This window comes from Eufriesea mexicana, unplaced genomic scaffold, assembly GCF_001483705.2.
Source record: "Eufriesea mexicana isolate 0111107269 unplaced genomic scaffold, ASM148370v2 scaffold798, whole genome shotgun sequence".
Classification (NCBI taxonomy): Eukaryota; Metazoa; Arthropoda; class Insecta; order Hymenoptera; family Apidae; genus Eufriesea; species Eufriesea mexicana.
In genome coordinates, this window is record NW_016908980.1 from 1489662 (window position 1) to 1511895 (window position 22234).

At 37.4% G+C, this 22234-nt stretch overlaps 1 protein-coding gene across 3 annotated transcripts in view; it reads right to left on the reverse strand.

The window, feature by feature from the left end:
* The window catches only part of Sytbeta (Synaptotagmin beta), a 123414-nt gene that overhangs the window by 71212 nt on the left and 29968 nt on the right, over positions 1-22234 (reverse strand). For all 3 annotated transcript variants that reach the window (XM_017899219.1, XM_017899221.1, XM_017899220.1), the window contains exon 3: positions 9935-10338. In XM_017899219.1, coding sequence (XP_017754708.1) covers positions 9935-10201 — 267 coding nt within the window. In that variant the 5' untranslated portion in view covers positions 10202-10338. The remainder of the gene's footprint in view (positions 1-9934; positions 10339-22234) is intronic.

Below are 22234 nucleotides of genomic sequence, written 5' to 3' on the forward strand. Positions count from 1 at the left end.
GGCGGACGAAGAGAAGTAGAGAGAAATGGGGAGAAAGAGGGTGTCGCAGGAGGGTGGAATCGCCGAAACTGTCGGACCTGCATCGTTCCACGACCATCGAGGCAAATTCATTTTTCCGACTGATTTCAGCGGTTTCTTCCGCGCTTTTCTCGCTAAATAATGCAGCTTTTCACGGTTGCGCGGGTTCGATATCGATAATGAGAGATCACGGGCCACTTCCGGCGGATGACTCGGCTCCTGATAGACGACCGTGTTGCATGCGGGTTATGCATCGTTATCCCGGGTCAGGCTCTTTACGTAAACCGGGAAATCTCGTTAATTTTAAGGCAACGAATACCGTTAGAAGTAATACCGATGAAACGATACTCTGATCGATACACGCCATTTTTCGATAGCGTATCTTATTAAGAAAATATCGTTTTTCTTGCGAGACTAGGGTTGCAGGTTCGATCTCGAACGGTGTACTTTTCCACTGGATATAGAATGGAAATTGGATGCTACGGAAATTAGTAAAATTCTGCAACGCTCTGGCGAATTTTCATTTTCGATCGCTCATTAAAGAGCTGTGGTTTCTCCTGGACGATGGCGGATTTATTTTACTCGAAGACCCCCTTTGCCGCAGTTACACGTCGATTAACAGAATGGATTCGACTTCAGTCGTATTGGAATATTCTTTTTAATTCTGTTTGAAATTGTTATTTATCACTGAATTGATAAGTACTGATTGGCAGCACATTTTTACGAAGAACGCATAAATCAGTGGATTCGAATTTACCTTTTCATCTATCGATAAGTAATTTTATCGACATATTTTTCTACTCTATATAAAAATTATTTCTCCACTAGTGTCAGTAACGATTATTAAAGTATGAGATCCTTTGATTACACTTCCAGATGTTTTATCTCAATTTGAAGTATAAAACTTCTCTAATACACTGCCACGATCAACTCCTTGCGATCAGTGTAATTGTTAAGAGTAATTCGGAATTAACCTTGTTCCTATCTTTTATCGCACACTAACAAATAATTTTCTTGTTATAAAATCATTGCGATTCCGTTCGATAACTGTCAGAAACTGGAATGAAACTGGGCGAAGAGTGTCCGCTTGTAAGAAATGCATTTGAGAACGGTTTTATCTCGTCCTTTTGTCATCACGGAAGGAAACATCGCGGAAGTTCGAAAGATCCCGGAAACGATCGAGAGGAAGCGGATCGAAAGCGTGTAATCCGGGAAAGAAATTCTCCGTGGAATTTCTCTCGATTTTACGTATGATTATTAAGCACCAGGATTTTCAAATTGTTAAACTTTTAACATTTTCTGACACATTTGTGAATCTAATTCGATAAAAAGAATTAGGCAACGAATGAATATTTTTCATTATTTTATACGGTGTATGATACAGTATACATGTAGCACATCATAATATAGCATATCATTTACTATGCCATAGCAGACTCTTACTATAATATGGTACAGCATATCATAAATTATTATCGACAAATGATTTTTCAGCTGAAGCTGTTAAATACGTATAATATAATAATTCGATAATATTTTATTATATTAATTTGATCTCCGTATATTTTATTATGTCATAGGTTCCGTGCTTTAGCGTGCAACGTATAATGTTTCATTGTATTATTCGCGCAAGCTTCCAGAGACCTTTCTCGCTATTTCCTGTGCCGATTAAGAAAAAGCAAGTCCAATTAAAATGCAAATTCCAGCGAATCAAGCTTTCTTGGCGCTGCGAGGATCGAGTAATTCCTTGTTAATAGTAGCGCCAGGTTACGCGGAACATTAACCCGATTATGGAGGAAAATTCGTCGAATAAACCGTGGCAAATAAAACCGTGCATTCTGTCTTAATCATACACTTCGCGCTTCCCAAATCATCACCTCCTCTCAATTGCATTCCATAATTACAACATTCCCGTGTTAATGTTTCTGCTTTTGTACTTGCGGAATCGTTACTCTATTAATATTACTCGCGAGTAATTATTCGATGCTCGAATTCGGATATTCCATCTCTGCATGATTCCGAAGAACGAATGGAACGCCGTGAAATGTACGAATGTTCGGTAATTATAGCGATTTGTCGGTTTTGTCGAGATAGTCACGGTAATAAGAAAAGTTGGCCTAACTTATAGATCATTCTTTTCCGATGGAATAAATTAATTCGAGCGACTTCCTTCGATTTTCCTTAATTTTCCACGCGATGTCTGTTTCGATTGTCTTCTATGGACACGTGTAAAATACTTTTAGGATATACTTCTCGTTTGATACTGTGTCCTTTTTCCACGAGATCGAATTCTCGGGAAATATTTGTTTCGTCGTAGGATTATGGATTATTTTCCTACGTGGAAGAGGGCCATACAGGAGAAAAGATGCGAAAACGAGTGGACGAGGAGAAAGCCTCAGACTCATCGGGAAAAACGTTCGTCTTGTTCGACGAACAAGAGCTCATTACTCAGATCTTAGAATTCAGTACTCTGAACACAGAACCCAGAACTCAGATTTCAGGACTCAGACCTTTAAACTCAGTACTTTGAACTCAGTACTTTGAACTCAGAACCCAGAATTAAGATTTCAGGACTCGGATCTTTGAACTCGGTACTTTGACCTCAGAACCCAGAACTCATATTTCAAGACTCAGATCTTTGAACTCGGTACTCGGTAGTCTGACCTCAGAACCCAGAACTCAGATTTTAGGAGTCAGATCTCTGAGCTCGGTACTCTGAACTCAGAACCCAGAACTCAGATTTCAGGACTCAGATCTCTGAGCTCGGTACTCTGAACTCAGAACCCAGAACTCAGATTTTAGGACTCAGATCTTTGAACTCGGTACTCTGACCACAGAACCCGGAACTCAAATTTCAAGACTCAGATCTTTGAACTCGGGCATCGTTCGGATCCAAAACTATAAAAATTCGCAACTCGAGCATCGTCCAGTTGAAAAATGATAAAAATTCGCGAACCGGGCATCGATTTGACCCAAGGCTATAAAAATTGGCGACCCCGGGCATTGTTCGGCCCGAAAAAGATAAAATTTCGGGGATAGGGCATCGTTTGGTTCAAAAACAATAAAAATTCGCGAATCCATATCGCCCACACGATTTCGGAGTACGTGCCACCTTTTTCGCTACTCGCGCTGCGAACGCCACGTTTCGAAAGTACAATATCTATCGTTCGTGGTGGTGCGCTGTATCGATCCAAATTCCACTTTCTGTATTCGGTCGGAACGGGGAGTTGCTGCCCGTGTACAGGTGCACGCGATAAGAGGGATTACGAATTTCGTGAAATTATACGTCCGATCCACGCGAATTTGAAATCCGTGGAAAAATACACCGCTTCTCTCTTATTTTTCCACGAATTAGTATCTCACACACCCTTCGACATTCTACCTCCACGAATCCTTTTCTCTAACTGATCGATATTCTACAGTGGACTTGCACGAATCGAAAACGAAAGGGTCTCGAACTGGATTCGATCGATTTAATTCCTTTTTCGCGATAGTCTTTTCGCTGTAGAAAATTTGCAATGCGAGACTTCGTTGTAAAATCGCGAACGAATTTTACAATAAGATGAAAAAGGAAACTATATTTATTTACGTTTCGCGACGATACCTTTCGAAATAAAACACACTCCCTACCTTGTCTAAAGTCAAAAATAATTAAATTATGCAAAGAATAGAAATGATTATCTAATATCGATAAAATCACGAACCGAAGGTATGCCGCAAAGAGCGCTGCATGTTCGTTTCGTGATAAATCAATAACACTCGACGTGATGTGAAAATGATAAAGAAAAGATTACCAGCTACTAATAGAAAAAAGAATATAACGTATATTTAATAACGCAACAAGGTATCGATCAGACTTAACGTTATCTGAATTTAACTGAATTCTGACTGCATTACCGATCTGGAGATACGAAATTGATCATAGTGCCCTCTATTCGCAAACGTAGGCCAACTAAAGAACTATTTTTCGAATTAATATTGCAGCATAGAACATATATATACGTATTTTGAAAATTAAAAAAGAACGACGATCGTTTGTATAGTACAAAGTTATTTAAAACGTTACAATCAATTATTCATCGACGCCTCGAGTATTATGTATTATACTATAAACATTTAAATACATATGAAATTCATGTCTTTTGATATTTTTCAATTTTGCAATAACCAACAAGTGATTCCTGTAGAATTTTTCAATCTAAATATGCTTTAATTCGCAAGTCAAATTGTTCTAACACTCGTGGTTTTTTAAAAATTCGAATTATTGCACGATTTTTATATAAAAAGTGAGATATTATGCGAAAACTAAAAAAATTATATAGTTATTTACACTAGAACTACCGAAGGAGACAAAATAACTTGGTTAAAATTCTTTATTTTTGCAACTGTTCAAAACAAACAACTGATTTTGGTGAAATGATTATTAATTTTTGTTAATAAAGAATCGTAATTATATATGCTTTTTTATTTTCATTATATATGACTTTAATTAATTAATATACTATGTATATTATATTGAGATAAACAGCATAGGCCGGTAGTTCAAGTGTTAGAAGAATTGTATTGCAAATTCTTCGAATTGTTTCATTACAGACAATTACAGGTAATTACAAGCAAAATTATTCAAGGAAATTGTTTAGACGAGATCTTTAATTTCCACACATTTCTTCCAAAGACTTCCCTGTACACCTATACAGGTCGAAAAGAAACAATAATATCGTAAACCGACAAACTATATGTATCACTGACATTTGTTAAAATAGTGAAGTTAAATGAATTAATTCTCATATAAAAAAATAATTGTACATATGTAAATTACTGTACATATTGTTATTGTAAATTGTACGAAGTATATATTTGCAATAAACTATGTAATGACTATTATAAAAGGTTCGCCAATCTTTGAAAAATCAATTGAGTTCGGGAATTTCCGTTTGACCTCGGGCAAGGGTACCCTCAGTTCATATAGGCATTTGGCGTTCAAAGGACCATGTTATTTCCTCCACGGTCGTCGTGACGTACACATCGGAACTTAAACCCCCTAAATCAAATTATTTATCTATTTTTCAATTACAATAATTCATTTTAATTATTTATTAATCATTTACTCACGATTATTTATTCCATTAATTAATTCATTTTTCACTTTTAATAATTTATTTAATATAATTATTTATTTTTAAATTTTAACAATTTATTTAATTTATTTATTCATATTTAACTTTTAACAATTTATTTAATTTATTTATTTTTAATTTTTAATTATTCACTTAATTACTTCGTTCTACTTTTATTTCTAATTAATTCTTTAATAATTGAATAAATATTTTACTTTTTTTTTTTTTTTAATATCATTGGTGTTCGTGGACATTAAATATTTTTATAAGAACTAAATTATTGTTTTAATTCTACTAAATCGTATGCGTTCGAACGATTGTACACGCGATTTTTTTTTTACTCGTTTTCGGAGGAAGTAAGTTCGTCCGTGTACGCGGCATCGCGAGTGTATTGTGAAAGTGTTTGAAGAAAAGAAGAAGGAATTACAACCAACATTTGACATGGCTACATTGACGACGTGGCAAGGGAAGGACGCAATGATGAATGGACACAGAGCTGGTACCAGGACGAAAGTTGCAGTCAGTCCAGAGCTGCTTTGATATGGAGAAGAGACCAACGATCGGTGAGTCGCATGTTTAAAATTCCTCTGGTTACCCATCATGTCGTAGGACGAATGGTCCGAAACGGCACGGATAACTGGTTGTATTTTATTATTCTCATAGCGAGCATAGTGACCACGAGTGCTAATGTACTAATGTACAATAGCACTCGTGCAATATATATTTCTGTGATATATTTCTTGGATCAGGCTAGGGCTTTCTTGTACATCGCGTATTAGTATCTCAGTTCAAAAAATTTCTAATTTTTATCCTAAATAGAAATTTAGAAATTTTTGGTTGTTCATTTCGATCATTCTCATAGTTCTTTCTCGCGATTTTTAACAAATACAAGTACAAGAAAGCATTCCCCTCGGAGTAGGTTCCAAAATCAAAGTAATAATTCGAATGTTTTGGAATTATTAGAGAACTTGCTTTGATTTTGGAATTACTCATATTTTTATTGCTCCCCACCCCCTCGACCCCTCTTTTTAGTAATGCATGCTTCATTCTTGACATGCATTTTTATCGAGTCATTTGCAAAGTACAGTCACCCCAGTAGCTTAGCTCTCTTAATCCCGATTTTTGGTTAGGATTTTCAGCAAAAGGTCAGAGTATTTTTTATATTATTTTCAATACTATTTTTGTCACTATGCTCACTATTTTATTTCATTGTATCTTGCAGGAATTTTTTATTATTCCATATTTATGCACTATTACTTGTGCATACTGTGCATATTGTGCACACTGTGCACACTGTGCATATTCTAATTGAGGATCCGTTAAAATCTCTTAAAATTCGAAATACTGCGATCGCGAATTAAAAGTTTATCCACGTTTTCATATAACATAAAAGAAACCAAAGTCACGAAGAATATAGCGCCCTATGTGGCTGCTCGCGTGCGTTTTTCCCCTATTGTTGCGACTTTTAAAACGCCATAAGTGGCAACGTGTGTTCCATTTTTAGAAAATTATATCTCATTTTATTACACAGTAATCTTATGCAACTATCAATTCTCCCTCTCAACTTTTATTTCCATCTCATTATTAATTGTTCTTCCTTTGTTGCAGATGTTCGACATTCTATATTTTATAATTTTCTATCTAATTTATTTCGTAACAAATTTTGTATTATATTCTGTACTGTTTCCTTTAATTATTTTCTCTGATCATTTTCAGACTCATTTTCTTACTTATTTTGCACAATAATTGATATCATGTTATGTACCATGTTTTATACTATATTTTAATTATTTTTAGGCTTGGGTCTCGATTGCGTAGCCACCTCCACGCGGTGAGACCTGGTAATTGGTATCGTTTGTCAAAGACGAACATTTCGCGACTTACCTCCATGAATTCTATCAAAGTAATTCCAAAATAATTCAAAATATTCCAAAATAATTCCTCTTTGACAAATGATGCCAAGCTAAGAGCTACGCAGTATTCGCAGTCTAGTCTAGCCTCTGAAAGGCTACCTTCTGGTACCTCGGGGGCTAGATTGGAATCGCGAGTACCACTTTATTCGCATCCCCGTGCGAGGCAATGTGTGGGACATTGAGGAACATCGTGGGATGCGAGTACATTAGGTTTCATTAGTTATAGGTTCTTCCATTTAGTTTCATTAATTGTACGTGCGTTTCAAGTTTCACTGGTTATAGGTTATAGGAATACAAATACAAGAAAGTATTCCCCTGAGTAGTTTCCAAAATCAAAGCAATAATTCGAATGTCTCGACACCATTAGAGGTGTACCCTTGATTTTGGAATTATCCTTCATCGCATCTGTGATAAAATTTCGTTGGTAACTTTCCTTTCCTTATCAGTAAACGATAGGTGTATTTATATTATCAGTTCTTTGATCATCAGTATAGTAACCTGTTTTACCTACATCTAGCAACAAGTTTCCTCGGTGTCTTTGAATCCTTACCGACTGTGCTACGTCGATATTTTGGTGGAATGTTTCCTAGATCCTTACTTTACCTACGTTGGATATGAATAAATTTCAGAGGAACGCGGTACGCAATGAATCCATTGATTTCCAATGAATTATGGTTCCTACATGGAAATTACGGGACCCATACGTTTCTCCACATAACGATTTACCATCAATAAAATATACCAACGAAATATACAAACAATAAGCGAGAAATAGCAATTGATACTAAATATAAAACGTCAGTCATAAATCATGCACTTTAATCTCATCGATGTTTTGTATTAAATAAATTTGAATTATCACGGTTCGATTGGACTCACCAGCAAATTCTCGTGGCGCAAGAAATTGCAAAATTACAAAATTACAAAATTACAAAATTGAAAATTAAGATAGTGGAATTACGAGAACTAAGAAAATTCTCATGCATCGAATCGATACGTTGGCATCACACAATGGCTAGCTATAATGCACTCGGACACGCGTGTGTTCCGGGTAAAGAATAAGGGTAATTACTGCAGCGAAATGGCGGATGCTATTAACCCTAATACAAATAGTCTGGTAATTACGCAATGGTTCAAAACGGTTGAAAGTATGTTGACGGTGGTTCATTAATACCGAGTAGACGACTAATTGATGGTGATTCTTTTGCACATCGATCGATCTAAACGAATTAAGGACGAGCAAGCTCGGTGTCATTAAAGATCCATTATCCATCGATCGGTCGATCGGACGGTCAAATTTCCACCACTTGTTTGACAATTAAACTAGCGTGATTTATAATTTGAAACGAGATTAAAGAAATATAGAAAAGTAATTCGATAGCGTCACTTGGAAATCGATAGCGAAAGTTTCATGGTGGTTGAAGATATTTTATTTCTCGATAATGGTCTGAAGAAATTAATATCGAAACGAGGGAATGAATTGTAAGTTAATAAGACAGTAGTAGTTGTGGATTTGGTTTTATTAGTGTGAATGCAACTGTGTGAGATCGAATAATAGCACGAATGTAGATATGTATGTTTTTAGAAATGAGAGTGGAAGATCTAGAATGCGTGGTGTTGTGCAGTTACTATGGATCAGAGTCAATATGTTATAAAGAAGTTCAGTTTGTTATAAGAAGCGTGAGAGCGAACAATTAGGATATAAGACGTGTGTAAATTATAATTTTATAATAAATATATGATTGTTATACAACAAACTCACAGTAGTAACTTCAGGTTTTGGATTCCCTGGAAGACGAGATTATACAGAAGGGACGATATGAAACGCCATGTCTGACTAGTTATAGGACTCGTCTACTTAGAACGAATCTACTGATCTATAAATCTGTTTCAAAAAATATTATGGATAAATAAAACTGAGCCTAGTAAAAGTATTTTCAATACTAATATCAGTACTTTGTTAATAATTTTCCATTTAAACATAGGAAAATTTTGTTAAATCAAGGAACGCATGAAGAGGGTAGATAAAATTATGTAGTTTCGAGAAGTTGAAATTTTGCCTTACCCGAAGCAATTATTGCAATTCAGACTACAGTATAAACATATAATTGCGAAACTACCCCGTGCGACCATTAACTATAAGTTAGAGGAAAACTCTTACTCTTGTGTGGCAGAGGATCGTATGAGATACTATCCAGCTCTAGATACTTCAGAGTGCACAGTTAATCTTGACACTGTGCGTTAATGATGTCACGTTATAGGAACAAGTTTCATTGTTTCATAAATTACAGATTTATGAACAAGCTACAACTTAACTATTTCATTACCCTGACAATTCGCGAGTAAAATATAATTTCCTTCGGCAATCCAATTTTTACGAAGAAATAATCACACCCATCGCCAAAACAATTACCAAAACAATAGAATCCCAGATATTAGGAAAACAAAAGACTACAGACGGTTTATGCCACAGCAGACGTCCATTAACTCGTTGACTACCACGCACTTTTAATATGGTGCGCTCAGGCGACAAAGAACTTCCCACTATTCTCAGAATATAATGAATTATTAAATAATACGATGAAAAGGAAGAGAAAAATTTACGTTGTTCAAATTTTCAGGAAGCAGGCGGCAATCAACGCGTTAAAGCTACCTCTCTACCAATAAAACCATAAATCACGAATTTTAATAAATTCAAAATAAAGTATGCCCTGCTAACACTCCTCTAGTACGCGTTTAACAACAAAGATTCGTCAAAAGAAAATAGTCCAGACGAAACAATAGATAATCGAAGATAATCTGCAGAAGTGGAAGATATCCATGCAATGCCTGAGCGTCATGTAAAAATTAGATTGGCAAGAACGTGCGTAAACATTTCGTACATACCCGTGTCTGCACTGCATAGTAATTTTTCTGCTGTTTTCGCCAGCAATTCAGCACGTGCGACGAAGACGCGTCGTGACAGTGTTCCGAACACTCTTCCTGTCGCGTTTCCGGCCTCTTCGTGCTTGGTGGATCCGGCCAACGATCCAGACTGCTCCAATATTTTCCCTTACGTTTCACAGCGTAGTATCGATACACCACTATTGTCATCCCGACGACCAGGGCCAGGCCAGTTCCTGCCGCCGCCCCGAAGATAGCCGAAGAAACCATCTCTGGCTCCTTCTCACCCCTCACACGATTGTTCCTCTTCCTTTTCCTCTTCCTGGTCTTCTTCCTCTTCCTCTTCCTCTTCCTCTTCCTTTTCCGTCAATTGTCGCTGCGAGTTAGTCCTCTCTCGATCCTCCAATCTGAAAAAGGTCGTCTCCATTAGACCAAAGGAAGTTCCGACGTGCAAGCTTGATTAGATCGTACCGACTGTTGCACCACGCTTTCTTTCATTTCCCCTGCCCTATTGAACATCCATTCGCGTTATTGACAGTGAAGCTTAGTATCTTTTCGAGAGGTTTCCTTTCCGTGGGATATATAGACTTGTTCTTTACCGAATTTCGAGGGAGAAGGTTTATTAACCCTTCGCACTCGAGAGGTAAGCTTCAGTCACCATTTCATAAAATTTGGAAGATCGACATTAACCCTTTGCACTCGAGAGGTGACCGTCAGTCACCATTAGATAAAATTTCGAAGATCGATATTATTTAATATGTCAAATTTGAGATAATGTAACGATGTGCGAGCTATAGAAATCAAATAATTCTACGTGTTAATTATTATACGATTTCTTATTTATTACCGAAAGAAATAGCCAGCTTTATAGCAGAAAATCTTCGAAGTCCTACTCATCTTTAGCCAAAAGATCGTCGAGAGCAAAGGGTTAATTAATATATCAAATTTAATGTAATGTAACAGTGTGCGAGGTATCGAAATCAAATAATTTTACAATTCTGTTATTATATAATTCTTTATTTACTGCTCAAAACAGTATCGTCAGTTTTTTAGTAGGGAATCTTTGAATTTCTACTCTTCTCTAGTCAAAAAATCGTCGAGTGCAAAGGGCTAAGAGAAAGTTTATGGCGGATTGCTCGGGATTCTTAATAAGTCTCACGCGTGAAATTTTGATTTAACAAACTCTGTTGTGGTAAAAACTAAATAATAAAATAAACTCTATACCCTAGCAATATGGAGAGTGATCGCTTCCCCTGCGTTTTACATTTTGTTAGCGCGTGTCTTTTGTCTCCCGTTTTCTGGAGACGTTTTGTGACCTGCGTAGCCCTAAACTAGCCAATTCTAACTGTTCGCCTGTTTAATAAATATCTATACAGTTTTTCTACCGTTTCCACTGCCTACTATTCCTTTGCGTTATAACCCCTTAACAAACTTCGATGCTGGAACTGTATCGCAGCATGCGTGGAAGGTTGGACCAATGGGATGTTCTCCCGCTATTATTGATATAACAATTATAGAGCAGTGATGTTTACAGTTATACATCCGACAATGTTGGAACATAAGAAATACTCGCGATAAATTACCCCTGTCCTCTGACAAGGATGTAGCGGCGGTACCATAGAGATATCGAAAGTTTTGGAGTCCCGAGACGATTTATGTTTAGGACTTGCTCTTAATGGTAGAGTTTGCAGAAATTGCTAGTGCTTTTCGCATGCGTTTTGTGAAAACTTCGAACGCGTTGCCTGAACGAGCAATTCTTAAGGACGAGGGGACCATAAACCTGGATTCAACTTCGTGATATTTTCCCAGTGATTTCGAAACACGATAAAGAAATTAAAATATGAATTGTTCATCGAATCTCTTTTTCTTCTTTCTCACCGTGAGTCTTAGCGAAGAATAATACGAGAATAAAATAAGCAAAAATGCCACAAAAGGTTGGGGGTTAAAAAAGGTGGATAATAAAATTCTTATTCCTTGAAAGGAAGACACTGGTCGTACATCTTAATTAATTTGCATACGGGAAGGGATGATCGCGGAGCAGAATTATGCAAACGTCCCAGGGCTCAAAGGTGAAAGTTCGATATCAGCGACGTCGGAAAAAAGAAAAATGAAGGAAAAAAGAAAGGAAAGAAGCGAGAACAACGGAGAAAGTTTAATACGATCGCATATACATTTCACCGGCGGTCGTTACGTTACAATCGCGTTTACGAGGGCACTCGGAACACGATGGGCCAGTTAACGCGGATGCGGGGAGAAGATCGATTCTCAGACAACCGGTAACGATTTCCACGGGAAAATTACGAGCCGTTGCCTTGCAATAGCTTTGACTCGTTACGTAAACCGAATTCGCGCGTGGAGGAGGAAACGAGACGGGAAGGTGGAGTACATGCCGTTGCTTCGTTATTAGAAAAATCAGAATCGACGAGAGGGAACGTAACAACGAGAACTTACGACGCGAGTAAACTTGCTTCGAGATTTTACCCACGTGTGTACGTGTTTTCGTTCATCGACTTGGGGGGTTAACGAGGCAGGAAATCGTGTAAATTGCCACGGTAGTTCAATTTCCATGTCGCTTACGTTTCTTGCGTTTCTGAATTTTCCCATTTCGATTATAATTCTAGACGGGATTTGCTCAAATGGCTAGACACGAATTTTTTAACAGGCAAGAGATTTTCGAGATACGGGCAAGTGTACGTGCAATAATAATAAAAAGTTAGGGTGAAAACAAGGGTGTTAGGGTGAGGATAGAAAACGAGATATGAAAGAAAATAAATCGTATTTTATCTGAGGCAAGTGAATGGTTTATATAAAGAACGACCCATGCCAATATTTTTTATACTAATAATTAGAAATAAGATTCGATAATATCGTGGAATTGGTACTATAAAAAATAATATATTCTCTGAATTATGGTAGGAGGAAAAATTCACCGTTCTATATTATGAAAGAATATAGTATAAAAGACGTCACCATTGTAGAATAAAGTAAGTACGTACAGGTAACCCTCCTATAACACGGCATCCTATATACGGTATTACTATAACACGATTCATAAATTGCGGTAACCCTCCTATAACACGCGTTGCAAGAAGATATGGCCCTCTTCAGTTGAAATAGAAAACGTGCGTGAATCGTTAGAAAATGAAATTGGTGGCATATTAGAATTTGTTAAACCAATCAGAGGTGAAGGTTTTGTGGATATGGCTATTGAAGACGTTCAAGATTTATTAGTTGAGGAAGAAGTTGACGAAGCGGATTTAATGGAAATGGTATCTGAGACTGTAAATCAAATCGATTCTGAGGACACTGGCACTGATGAAGATTGTGCAGTTAATAATTTAATATTAAAAAAATTACAAGAAGACCTAAGCTTAGTTAAAAATCTCGAGTCATTTTTCTTGAATGCAAACCCTGAAAGAAGTCGAAAATTCAAAAGGAAGCTGCAAAACTGTTTAGCTCCGTACCGAGAAATTTACAATGACCTGCTAAGAACCAGCAAGCAAAGTGAAATTACAGATTTTTTTAAGAGGAAAGAAGATGCAAAAACTATAAATGAAGAAAAAAGTTCTGAAAGTGAAGGCGATATCATTCCACCGAAAAAACGTTTTCGGTTGATTATATTGAGCAATGATTACAAAGAAATTTGTTAAATTAAAGTTGCGTTAAATTAAAATAATATTTTTGTTTCGTGTTGTACATAAATTTATATTTTTAATAAAAATTAAGTTGTTTACGTAGAATTAAAAAAAAAATTTGTTTTTAATAAATTTTCGGAACGTAACCCCTATTTTCGTGCTGGCTTTGGGTCTCATACAACACGGTTTCATACAACACGGCATTTTCTAGGAACCTATCTACCGTGTTATAGGAGGGTTACCTGTATATGAGCTTAGAACACGCACACTTTCGTTTCGTTTTATTAAAAAAAGAAAAAAATAGCCTGTGTGTTACGAGAAAAAGGGAAATACTCCACTGCAAACGAATTAAGGTTCGTTTCGTAATCTAATTCTTCGATGAATCGCATTAAACGTAATTACAGCCAAATTTCGGGTAAACCTAACAAGTTCTATTGTTCTTTCATTATCTTACCTTACTCAGAACTTAATCGTCTACCGTGAAGACGTTCGATGGGATCATTTCCTGGCCATTCATTTGACGAATCATCGCGGGAACTTAGTTTATAAACCGGCGAGTGATCGCGAGTAATCGACGTGTTCTCGTTGCCTCTTGGAATTTTCGAGAGACCGTGTTTTCGAGTCTGGCCTCAGTGCGATCCCTCTTCGGGCCGTCATTGAATTTTGACGCTGATCGCGCAATTTCCCGGCCGAATGGAACCAGGCAGCTTCCTACAGCGCACACATGGCGTAGGGCTTCTGGAAAGCTCGTTGAACTCTCGAGTTGACATCTTGATTCCGCGTCACCGTGCGTACACCATGGATTAATCTATTCAGTTGCTATGGCGATGCTTCATAGGCGATTTCACTTCGGCGCGAATCACCGCACCACGATAAAAGGAAAAATCAACTGGTCCCGGTGGACGGGAGGAAACCGCAAAGTTTAGCAATATAGACGAAGGAATGGAATATACACGAAGCGAATGGGAGAATTTCCAGGGATAATTCCGTTTTTACAGTGAAAAGGAAAATTAGTTTACTAAAGCTTCGGAACAGTTGGGAACGCGAAAGAAATCAGCACGCCATAATGGAAACGAGACTGGACCACGAATTTTGGCTTTGCTGAAGCAGCGAATTTCGGGTGAAATGAAAATAATACGACACTCTTGGGAAAAATGTGCAATGTGTTTTCCAACTTTCGAGCACGGAAAGAATTCCGACAAATTTTCCAGAATTTTTTGGCGCAGTTCCATCGCGTGGATAGGAATTTTTACAAAGTAAAAAGTACACACGTGGGTGCTAAAATGTACGAAACATTTTCCTTTTATCTTTGAACTGGAAATAAAAACTCTGTATCTTCGAGGACTTTTATTGTCGATCATAACCGTTTCCTTTATAGCGTGATAAGCGTGTTACTTCGCGTAGAATTAAATTGGGACAAATAGAATAACCAACTGGGACTGTGTTCATTAATATCTCAAAAATATCCTACAAAAAATTTCTGTAAAAAATTTCGTCGTATGCAATTTACATATTTTACATAATTTAATGAAGAAATTTAAATTGGTTTTAATAATTTTAATTTCATAACAGAACGTTTCGAAGGATAATGCATTGGTCTCGAGTAAACATTTAGAATATTCTATTCGATCGTAAAGATCATCGATACAGTATAGTAACAATTGGTAGAATAGTTCTAAATAATTAATAAATGTCACGGCATAAATATTTTAGCTTTTCCAACATTTCCATCGGAATGAATTGTTCACTATTTTTCATTCGAAGTATGACAGTGCAGAAGAATAACATGTTCGAGTCGATCGAATGGCACGAACATGCGAAAGCTTCGATCGAATGATCGATAAAGCATTCCCGATCGATTAATCCTCCGCGAACTGCAGTATTCGCGTTTACATCGAAGCCATAATTGTGGCAACTATCTCCCAACTATCGCGAAGCGCATTAAAATGTAACATGGCGTGTAATATCCGACGGAGTGGACGGGGCAGGCGATATCTGATGATGATTAAACGTTGCAGTGATAACCACTTACTAATAAACAAAATCAACAGCCCATAAGAATCGATCGATGACCGATCGTGATTTTCGCGTGTAATGATTTTCGCGCATCGCGATTTATTAAGATCCCAATTTTCGTGCATCACAATTTTCTAGGATCCTAATTTTCGCGCATCATGATTTTCTAGTATCCTAATTTTCGCGCATCGTGATTTTCTAGTATCCTAATTTTCGCGCATCGTGATTTTCTAGTATCCTAATTTTCGCAGATGGCAATTTTTGCGTGTCCTAATTTTCGCAGCTGGCAATTTTTACGTGTCCTAATTTTCGCAGCTAGCGATTTTTACGTGTTCTAATTTTCGCAGCTGGCGATTTTAGGGTGTGATGATTTTCGCGCAAGACCATAGACCTGGTGCTATTTTGATTTTCGCGAAATTGGTTAGTAATCGAGGGGGAAAAGTTGAATATTTCAAGTGACAAATTACATCCCCTCCGCGGGATAAACGCATGATCGACGCTATAAATACGCAAACGTGTTGTGAATCGTTAATAAATAAGAAGTTTGAAAAATCAATGAGGTATAGTGTTACGAATACGGGGTGGCCTATTTTCAGCTGTCAATATGGATATTTTGGAATATGTTTAATCCTGCTTTTCTAGGCTAAAAGAGGAATATCGTTGAATAGGGGTTGAAAGGGAACTCCAAGGTCACGTATGCCAGATTAAATTAAAATTTAATTTTTAATCCTGGTATACCAACGACGCACTATTTTTTTATCTGTTTTTAAAAAAGAAATTACACCAAATACCACCCAGATCGGTCAATTCCACAAAATAGAAACCTATTTTAAATATATAAGATTAAATATGAATACCTGGGTGTTAATACTGAAATTCAGAAAATTCGAAAGCTGGAGATAATTAATTTAGACACTGAACTACTCAAATGTACATATACGTACTTGGTATATGTTTCGAACAAATTCCATTCGTATAATGTTCGCCATTGATATTCTCTGTGCAACACCTAATCCAAACCGAAACACGATAGTCCTAGTATGTTCGATGAAGGTCAAAATTTCCAACAATTTCGCGAATTTCCCATCGACTAAAACGCGTACGTTTACCGCACACGCGATATCGATCAGGTCACAGCTAGAAACGGAATCCCCTTACCGCGAAATTTCACGTTCCTAGGTCCCTCGAGTTTCAGTTACATGCAAATACACTGATAGGACCAGTTGCGTCTTACAAGAAACAAGAGAAAACTCTACACGCGACTGCAAACATCTTCCCTAAAGAAAGAAAACGAACTAAGAGGACGAATCTTTGGGACACGACTCAAAGGGATCGATCGAAACGATCAAATGAAATCTTGGCTTAATCAAAGGTAAATTTAAGAGTTTAGTGAATATCCGGAGGAACAGTGACAGAAACAGGGAGATGAGCGTTCAAAACGATCAGAAGTCGCGGAAACATCATCTTTACTTTTAAGATTCGATATTAAATCGAGATTAAATCGATTTAAAAGGATCGATCGAAAGGAACAAACGAGATCTCGGCTTAATGAAAGATAAATTCACGAGTTTGGTGGATATCCGGAGGAACGGTGAAAGAAACAGGGAGATGGGCGTTCAAAACAATCAGAAGTCGCGGAAACATCATCTTTACTTTTAAGATTTACCTAACATCCTATTACCTTGCTTCGCCTTGATTTCTGTTTTTCTTTCACTCAACTTCTTCATCCACGAAACATAACTGATTATCTCGATAACATCCTTCCACGGGATTTTTCATTAAGAAGACGTGCTACCGATTGCCTTTACCTAGGTTGGAATAATTTAAAGAATTATCGAAACACTCCGACAATCATTGGGTAAGATTTCTCAGGTACAAGGATAAAGGATATATTTGTCTTGATCCGCTGATTAAAAAGCGAAATCTCTGCAAGAATAGGTCTTCTCGCTGAACACCCTGTTCCATTTGCGAAATATGAAAAATACACGATATTATTTCATCGGTCTCTGCTTTGTTCCACGTAAAGGTAAATTCGAGTCGGAAGGGATGTAATAATTCAAGAAACGATAAACATATTCTGACAAGAGATATATCCTGGCAAAGGTAAGAAGAGGAGAGGGCTATTGTTGCAAGACAACAAGGCGATACTCTTAATAGCTTCGTTCGTAGTTTGGCCATTCATAAACGGGTGAAAATTTCATTTGTCCGACGGAGAGGAATTTTATTTCCCAGGTGCATCACCGACGCGAGCTATATTCTTCTTTTCATAGGTGTGCGCGCCGTGGGTGGCAACGCCGTCGTGCAAAGGAAATAACGCGTGTTGTGCTGCCCATGTCCTCCACGTGTGTGCACGAGTTCATCCCTTTGAAGGACCTGATTTTTATTGGACCCCGAGTCCTCGAGAAAATCGAGCAGAGAGGAACAAAAATAAATGGCAACAAATTTTGGAGAAAAATTTCACGCAAAATTTACGACGCTGAATCGTCGTAAAATGAAAACGTAAATTGCTTTCTAGCTTTATTTTTTTTATTGTTCAGCGGTTCGTTGCGTCTCGAGTCCAAATCGTCGCGAATTTTTATACTCGGTGTGGAAAATCGGGAAAAATGCGAGAATAAAAAACCATAATGGAAACGAGACTGGACCACGAATTTTGGCTTTGCTGAAGCAGCGAATTTCGGGTGAAATGAAAATAATACGACACTCTTGGGAAAAATGTGCAATGTGTTTTCCAACTTTCGAGCACGGAAAGAATTCCGACAAATTTTCCAGAATTTTTTGGCGCAGTTCCATCGCGTGGATAGGAATTTTTACAAAGTAAAAAGTACACACGTGGGTGCTAAAATGTACGAAACATTTTCCTTTTATCTTTGAACTGGAAATAAAAACTCTGTATCTTCGAGGACTTTTATTGTCGATCATAACCGTTTCCTTTATAGCGTGATAAGCGTGTTACTTCGCGTAGAATTAAATTGGGACAAATAGAATAACCAACTGGGACTGTGTTCATTAATATCTCAAAAATATCCTACAAAAAATTTCTGTAAAAAATTTCGTCGTATGCAATTTACATATTTTACATAATTTAATGAAGAAATTTAAATTGGTTTTAATAATTTTAATTTCATAACAGAACGTTTCGAAGGATAATGCATTGGTCTCGAGTAAACATTTAGAATATTCTATTCGATCGTAAAGATCATCGATACAGTATAGTAACAATTGGTAGAATAGTTCTAAATAATTAATAAATGTCACGGCATAAATATTTTAGCTTTTCCAACATTTCCATCGGAATGAATTGTTCACTATTTTTCATTCGAAGTATGACAGTGCAGAAGAATAACATGTTCGAGTCGATCGAATGGCACGAACATGCGAAAGCTTCGATCGAATGATCGATAAAGCATTCCCGATCGATTAATCCTCCGCGAACTGCAGTATTCGCGTTTACATCGAAGCCATAATTGTGGCAACTATCTCCCAACTATCGCGAAGCGCATTAAAATGTAACATGGCGTGTAATATCCGACGGAGTGGACGGGGCAGGCGATATCTGATGATGATTAAACGTTGCAGTGATAACCACTTACTAATAAACAAAATCAACAGCCCATAAGAATCGATCGATGACCGATCGTGATTTTCGCGTGTAATGATTTTCGCGCATCGCGATTTATTAAGATCCCAATTTTCGTGCATCACAATTTTCTAGGATCCTAATTTTCGCGCATCATGATTTTCTAGTATCCTAATTTTCGCGCATCGTGATTTTCTAGTATCCTAATTTTCGCGCATCGTGATTTTCTAGTATCCTAATTTTCGCAGATGGCAATTTTTGCGTGTCCTAATTTTCGCAGCTGGCAATTTTTACGTGTCCTAATTTTCGCAGCTAGCGATTTTTACGTGTTCTAATTTTCGCAGCTGGCGATTTTAGGGTGTGATGATTTTCGCGCAAGACCATAGACCTGGTGCTATTTTGATTTTCGCGAAATTGGTTAGTAATCGAGGGGGAAAAGTTGAATATTTCAAGTGACAAATTACATCCCCTCCGCGGGATAAACGCATGATCGACGCTATAAATACGCAAACGTGTTGTGAATCGTTAATAAATAAGAAGTTTGAAAAATCAATGAGGTATAGTGTTACGAATACGGGGTGGCCTATTTTCAGCTGTCAATATGGATATTTTGGAATATGTTTAATCCTGCTTTTCTAGGCTAAAAGAGGAATATCGTTGAATAGGGGTTGAAAGGGAACTCCAAGGTCACGTATGCCAGATTAAATTAAAATTTAATTTTTAATCCTGGTATACCAACGACGCACTATTTTTTTATCTGTTTTTAAAAAAGAAATTACACCAAATACCACCCAGATCGGTCAATTCCACAAAATAGAAACCTATTTTAAATATATAAGATTAAATATGAATACCTGGGTGTTAATACTGAAATTCAGAAAATTCGAAAGCTGGAGATAATTAATTTAGACACTGAACTACTCAAATGTACATATACGTACTTGGTATATGTTTCGAACAAATTCCATTCGTATAATGTTCGCCATTGATATTCTCTGTGCAACACCTAATCCAAACCGAAACACGATAGTCCTAGTATGTTCGATGAAGGTCAAAATTTCCAACAATTTCGCGAATTTCCCATCGACTAAAACGCGTACGTTTACCGCACACGCGATATCGATCAGGTCACAGCTAGAAACGGAATCCCCTTACCGCGAAATTTCACGTTCCTAGGTCCCTCGAGTTTCAGTTACATGCAAATACACTGATAGGACCAGTTGCGTCTTACAAGAAACAAGAGAAAACTCTACACGCGACTGCAAACATCTTCCCTAAAGAAAGAAAACGAACTAAGAGGACGAATCTTTGGGACACGACTCAAAGGGATCGATCGAAACGATCAAATGAAATCTTGGCTTAATCAAAGGTAAATTTAAGAGTTTAGTGAATATCCGGAGGAACAGTGACAGAAACAGGGAGATGAGCGTTCAAAACGATCAGAAGTCGCGGAAACATCATCTTTACTTTTAAGATTCGATATTAAATCGAGATTAAATCGATTTAAAAGGATCGATCGAAAGGAACAAACGAGATCTCGGCTTAATGAAAGATAAATTCACGAGTTTGGTGGATATCCGGAGGAACGGTGAAAGAAACAGGGAGATGGGCGTTCAAAACAATCAGAAGTCGCGGAAACATCATCTTTACTTTTAAGATTTACCTAACATCCTATTACCTTGCTTCGCCTTGATTTCTGTTTTTCTTTCACTCAACTTCTTCATCCACGAAACATAACTGATTATCTCGATAACATCCTTCCACGGGATTTTTCATTAAGAAGACGTGCTACCGATTGCCTTTACCTAGGTTGGAATAATTTAAAGAATTATCGAAACACTCCGACAATCATTGGGTAAGATTTCTCAGGTACAAGGATAAAGGATATATTTGTCTTGATCCGCTGATTAAAAAGCGAAATCTCTGCAAGAATAGGTCTTCTCGCTGAACACCCTGTTCCATTTGCGAAATATGAAAAATACACGATATTATTTCATCGGTCTCTGCTTTGTTCCACGTAAAGGTAAATTCGAGTCGGAAGGGATGTAATAATTCAAGAAACGATAAACATATTCTGACAAGAGATATATCCTGGCAAAGGTAAGAAGAGGAGAGGGCTATTGTTGCAAGACAACAAGGCGATACTCTTAATAGCTTCGTTCGTAGTTTGGCCATTCATAAACGGGTGAAAATTTCATTTGTCCGACGGAGAGGAATTTTATTTCCCAGGTGCATCACCGACGCGAGCTATATTCTTCTTTTCATAGGTGTGCGCGCCGTGGGTGGCAACGCCGTCGTGCAAAGGAAATAACGCGTGTTGTGCTGCCCATGTCCTCCACGTGTGTGCACGAGTTCATCCCTTTGAAGGACCTGATTTTTATTGGACCCCGAGTCCTCGAGAAAATCGAGCAGAGAGGAACAAAAATAAATGGCAACAAATTTTGGAGAAAAATTTCACGCAAAATTTACGACGCTGAATCGTCGTAAAATGAAAACGTAAATTGCTTTCTAGCTTTATTTTTTTTATTGTTCAGCGGTTCGTTGCGTCTCGAGTCCAAATCGTCGCGAATTTTTATACTCGGTGTGGAAAATCGGGAAAAATGCGAGAATAAAAATCACCATAGTCGCGTTGATTTAGTTCTTTATAAGGAATGAAAAAGAAGGACAATTAGTCTGTCATTACGACGAGAATGATACCTAACGACGAGAATGACACCTAACGACGAGCGATTTCGTCGGAATCGAAATAAAATTTGTCCATCGAGTTACGATAAAATTCCATCCCTCTTGGAGATTGAGATCCCTCGCGAAAACTACCATTTGCACGAACGATTGCACAGGAATCGAATCCATGTAGGTCAACGTGCAAGTGGTCACGACGGAGACAGATCTATGAAGAAAAATGCCTCGGACTACAAATTAACGGCTTACGAGTTAAATGGAAGAGGGATGAAAGTGACGAGCGTTTCGAAAACGTTAATTTATCATTGACCAGCGATGTCAGAGTTATTTCCGGTTCTCTTAATACCTCCGCGATGGCGATTCAAAGCCGATTTTATCGCGACGGTAATCAAA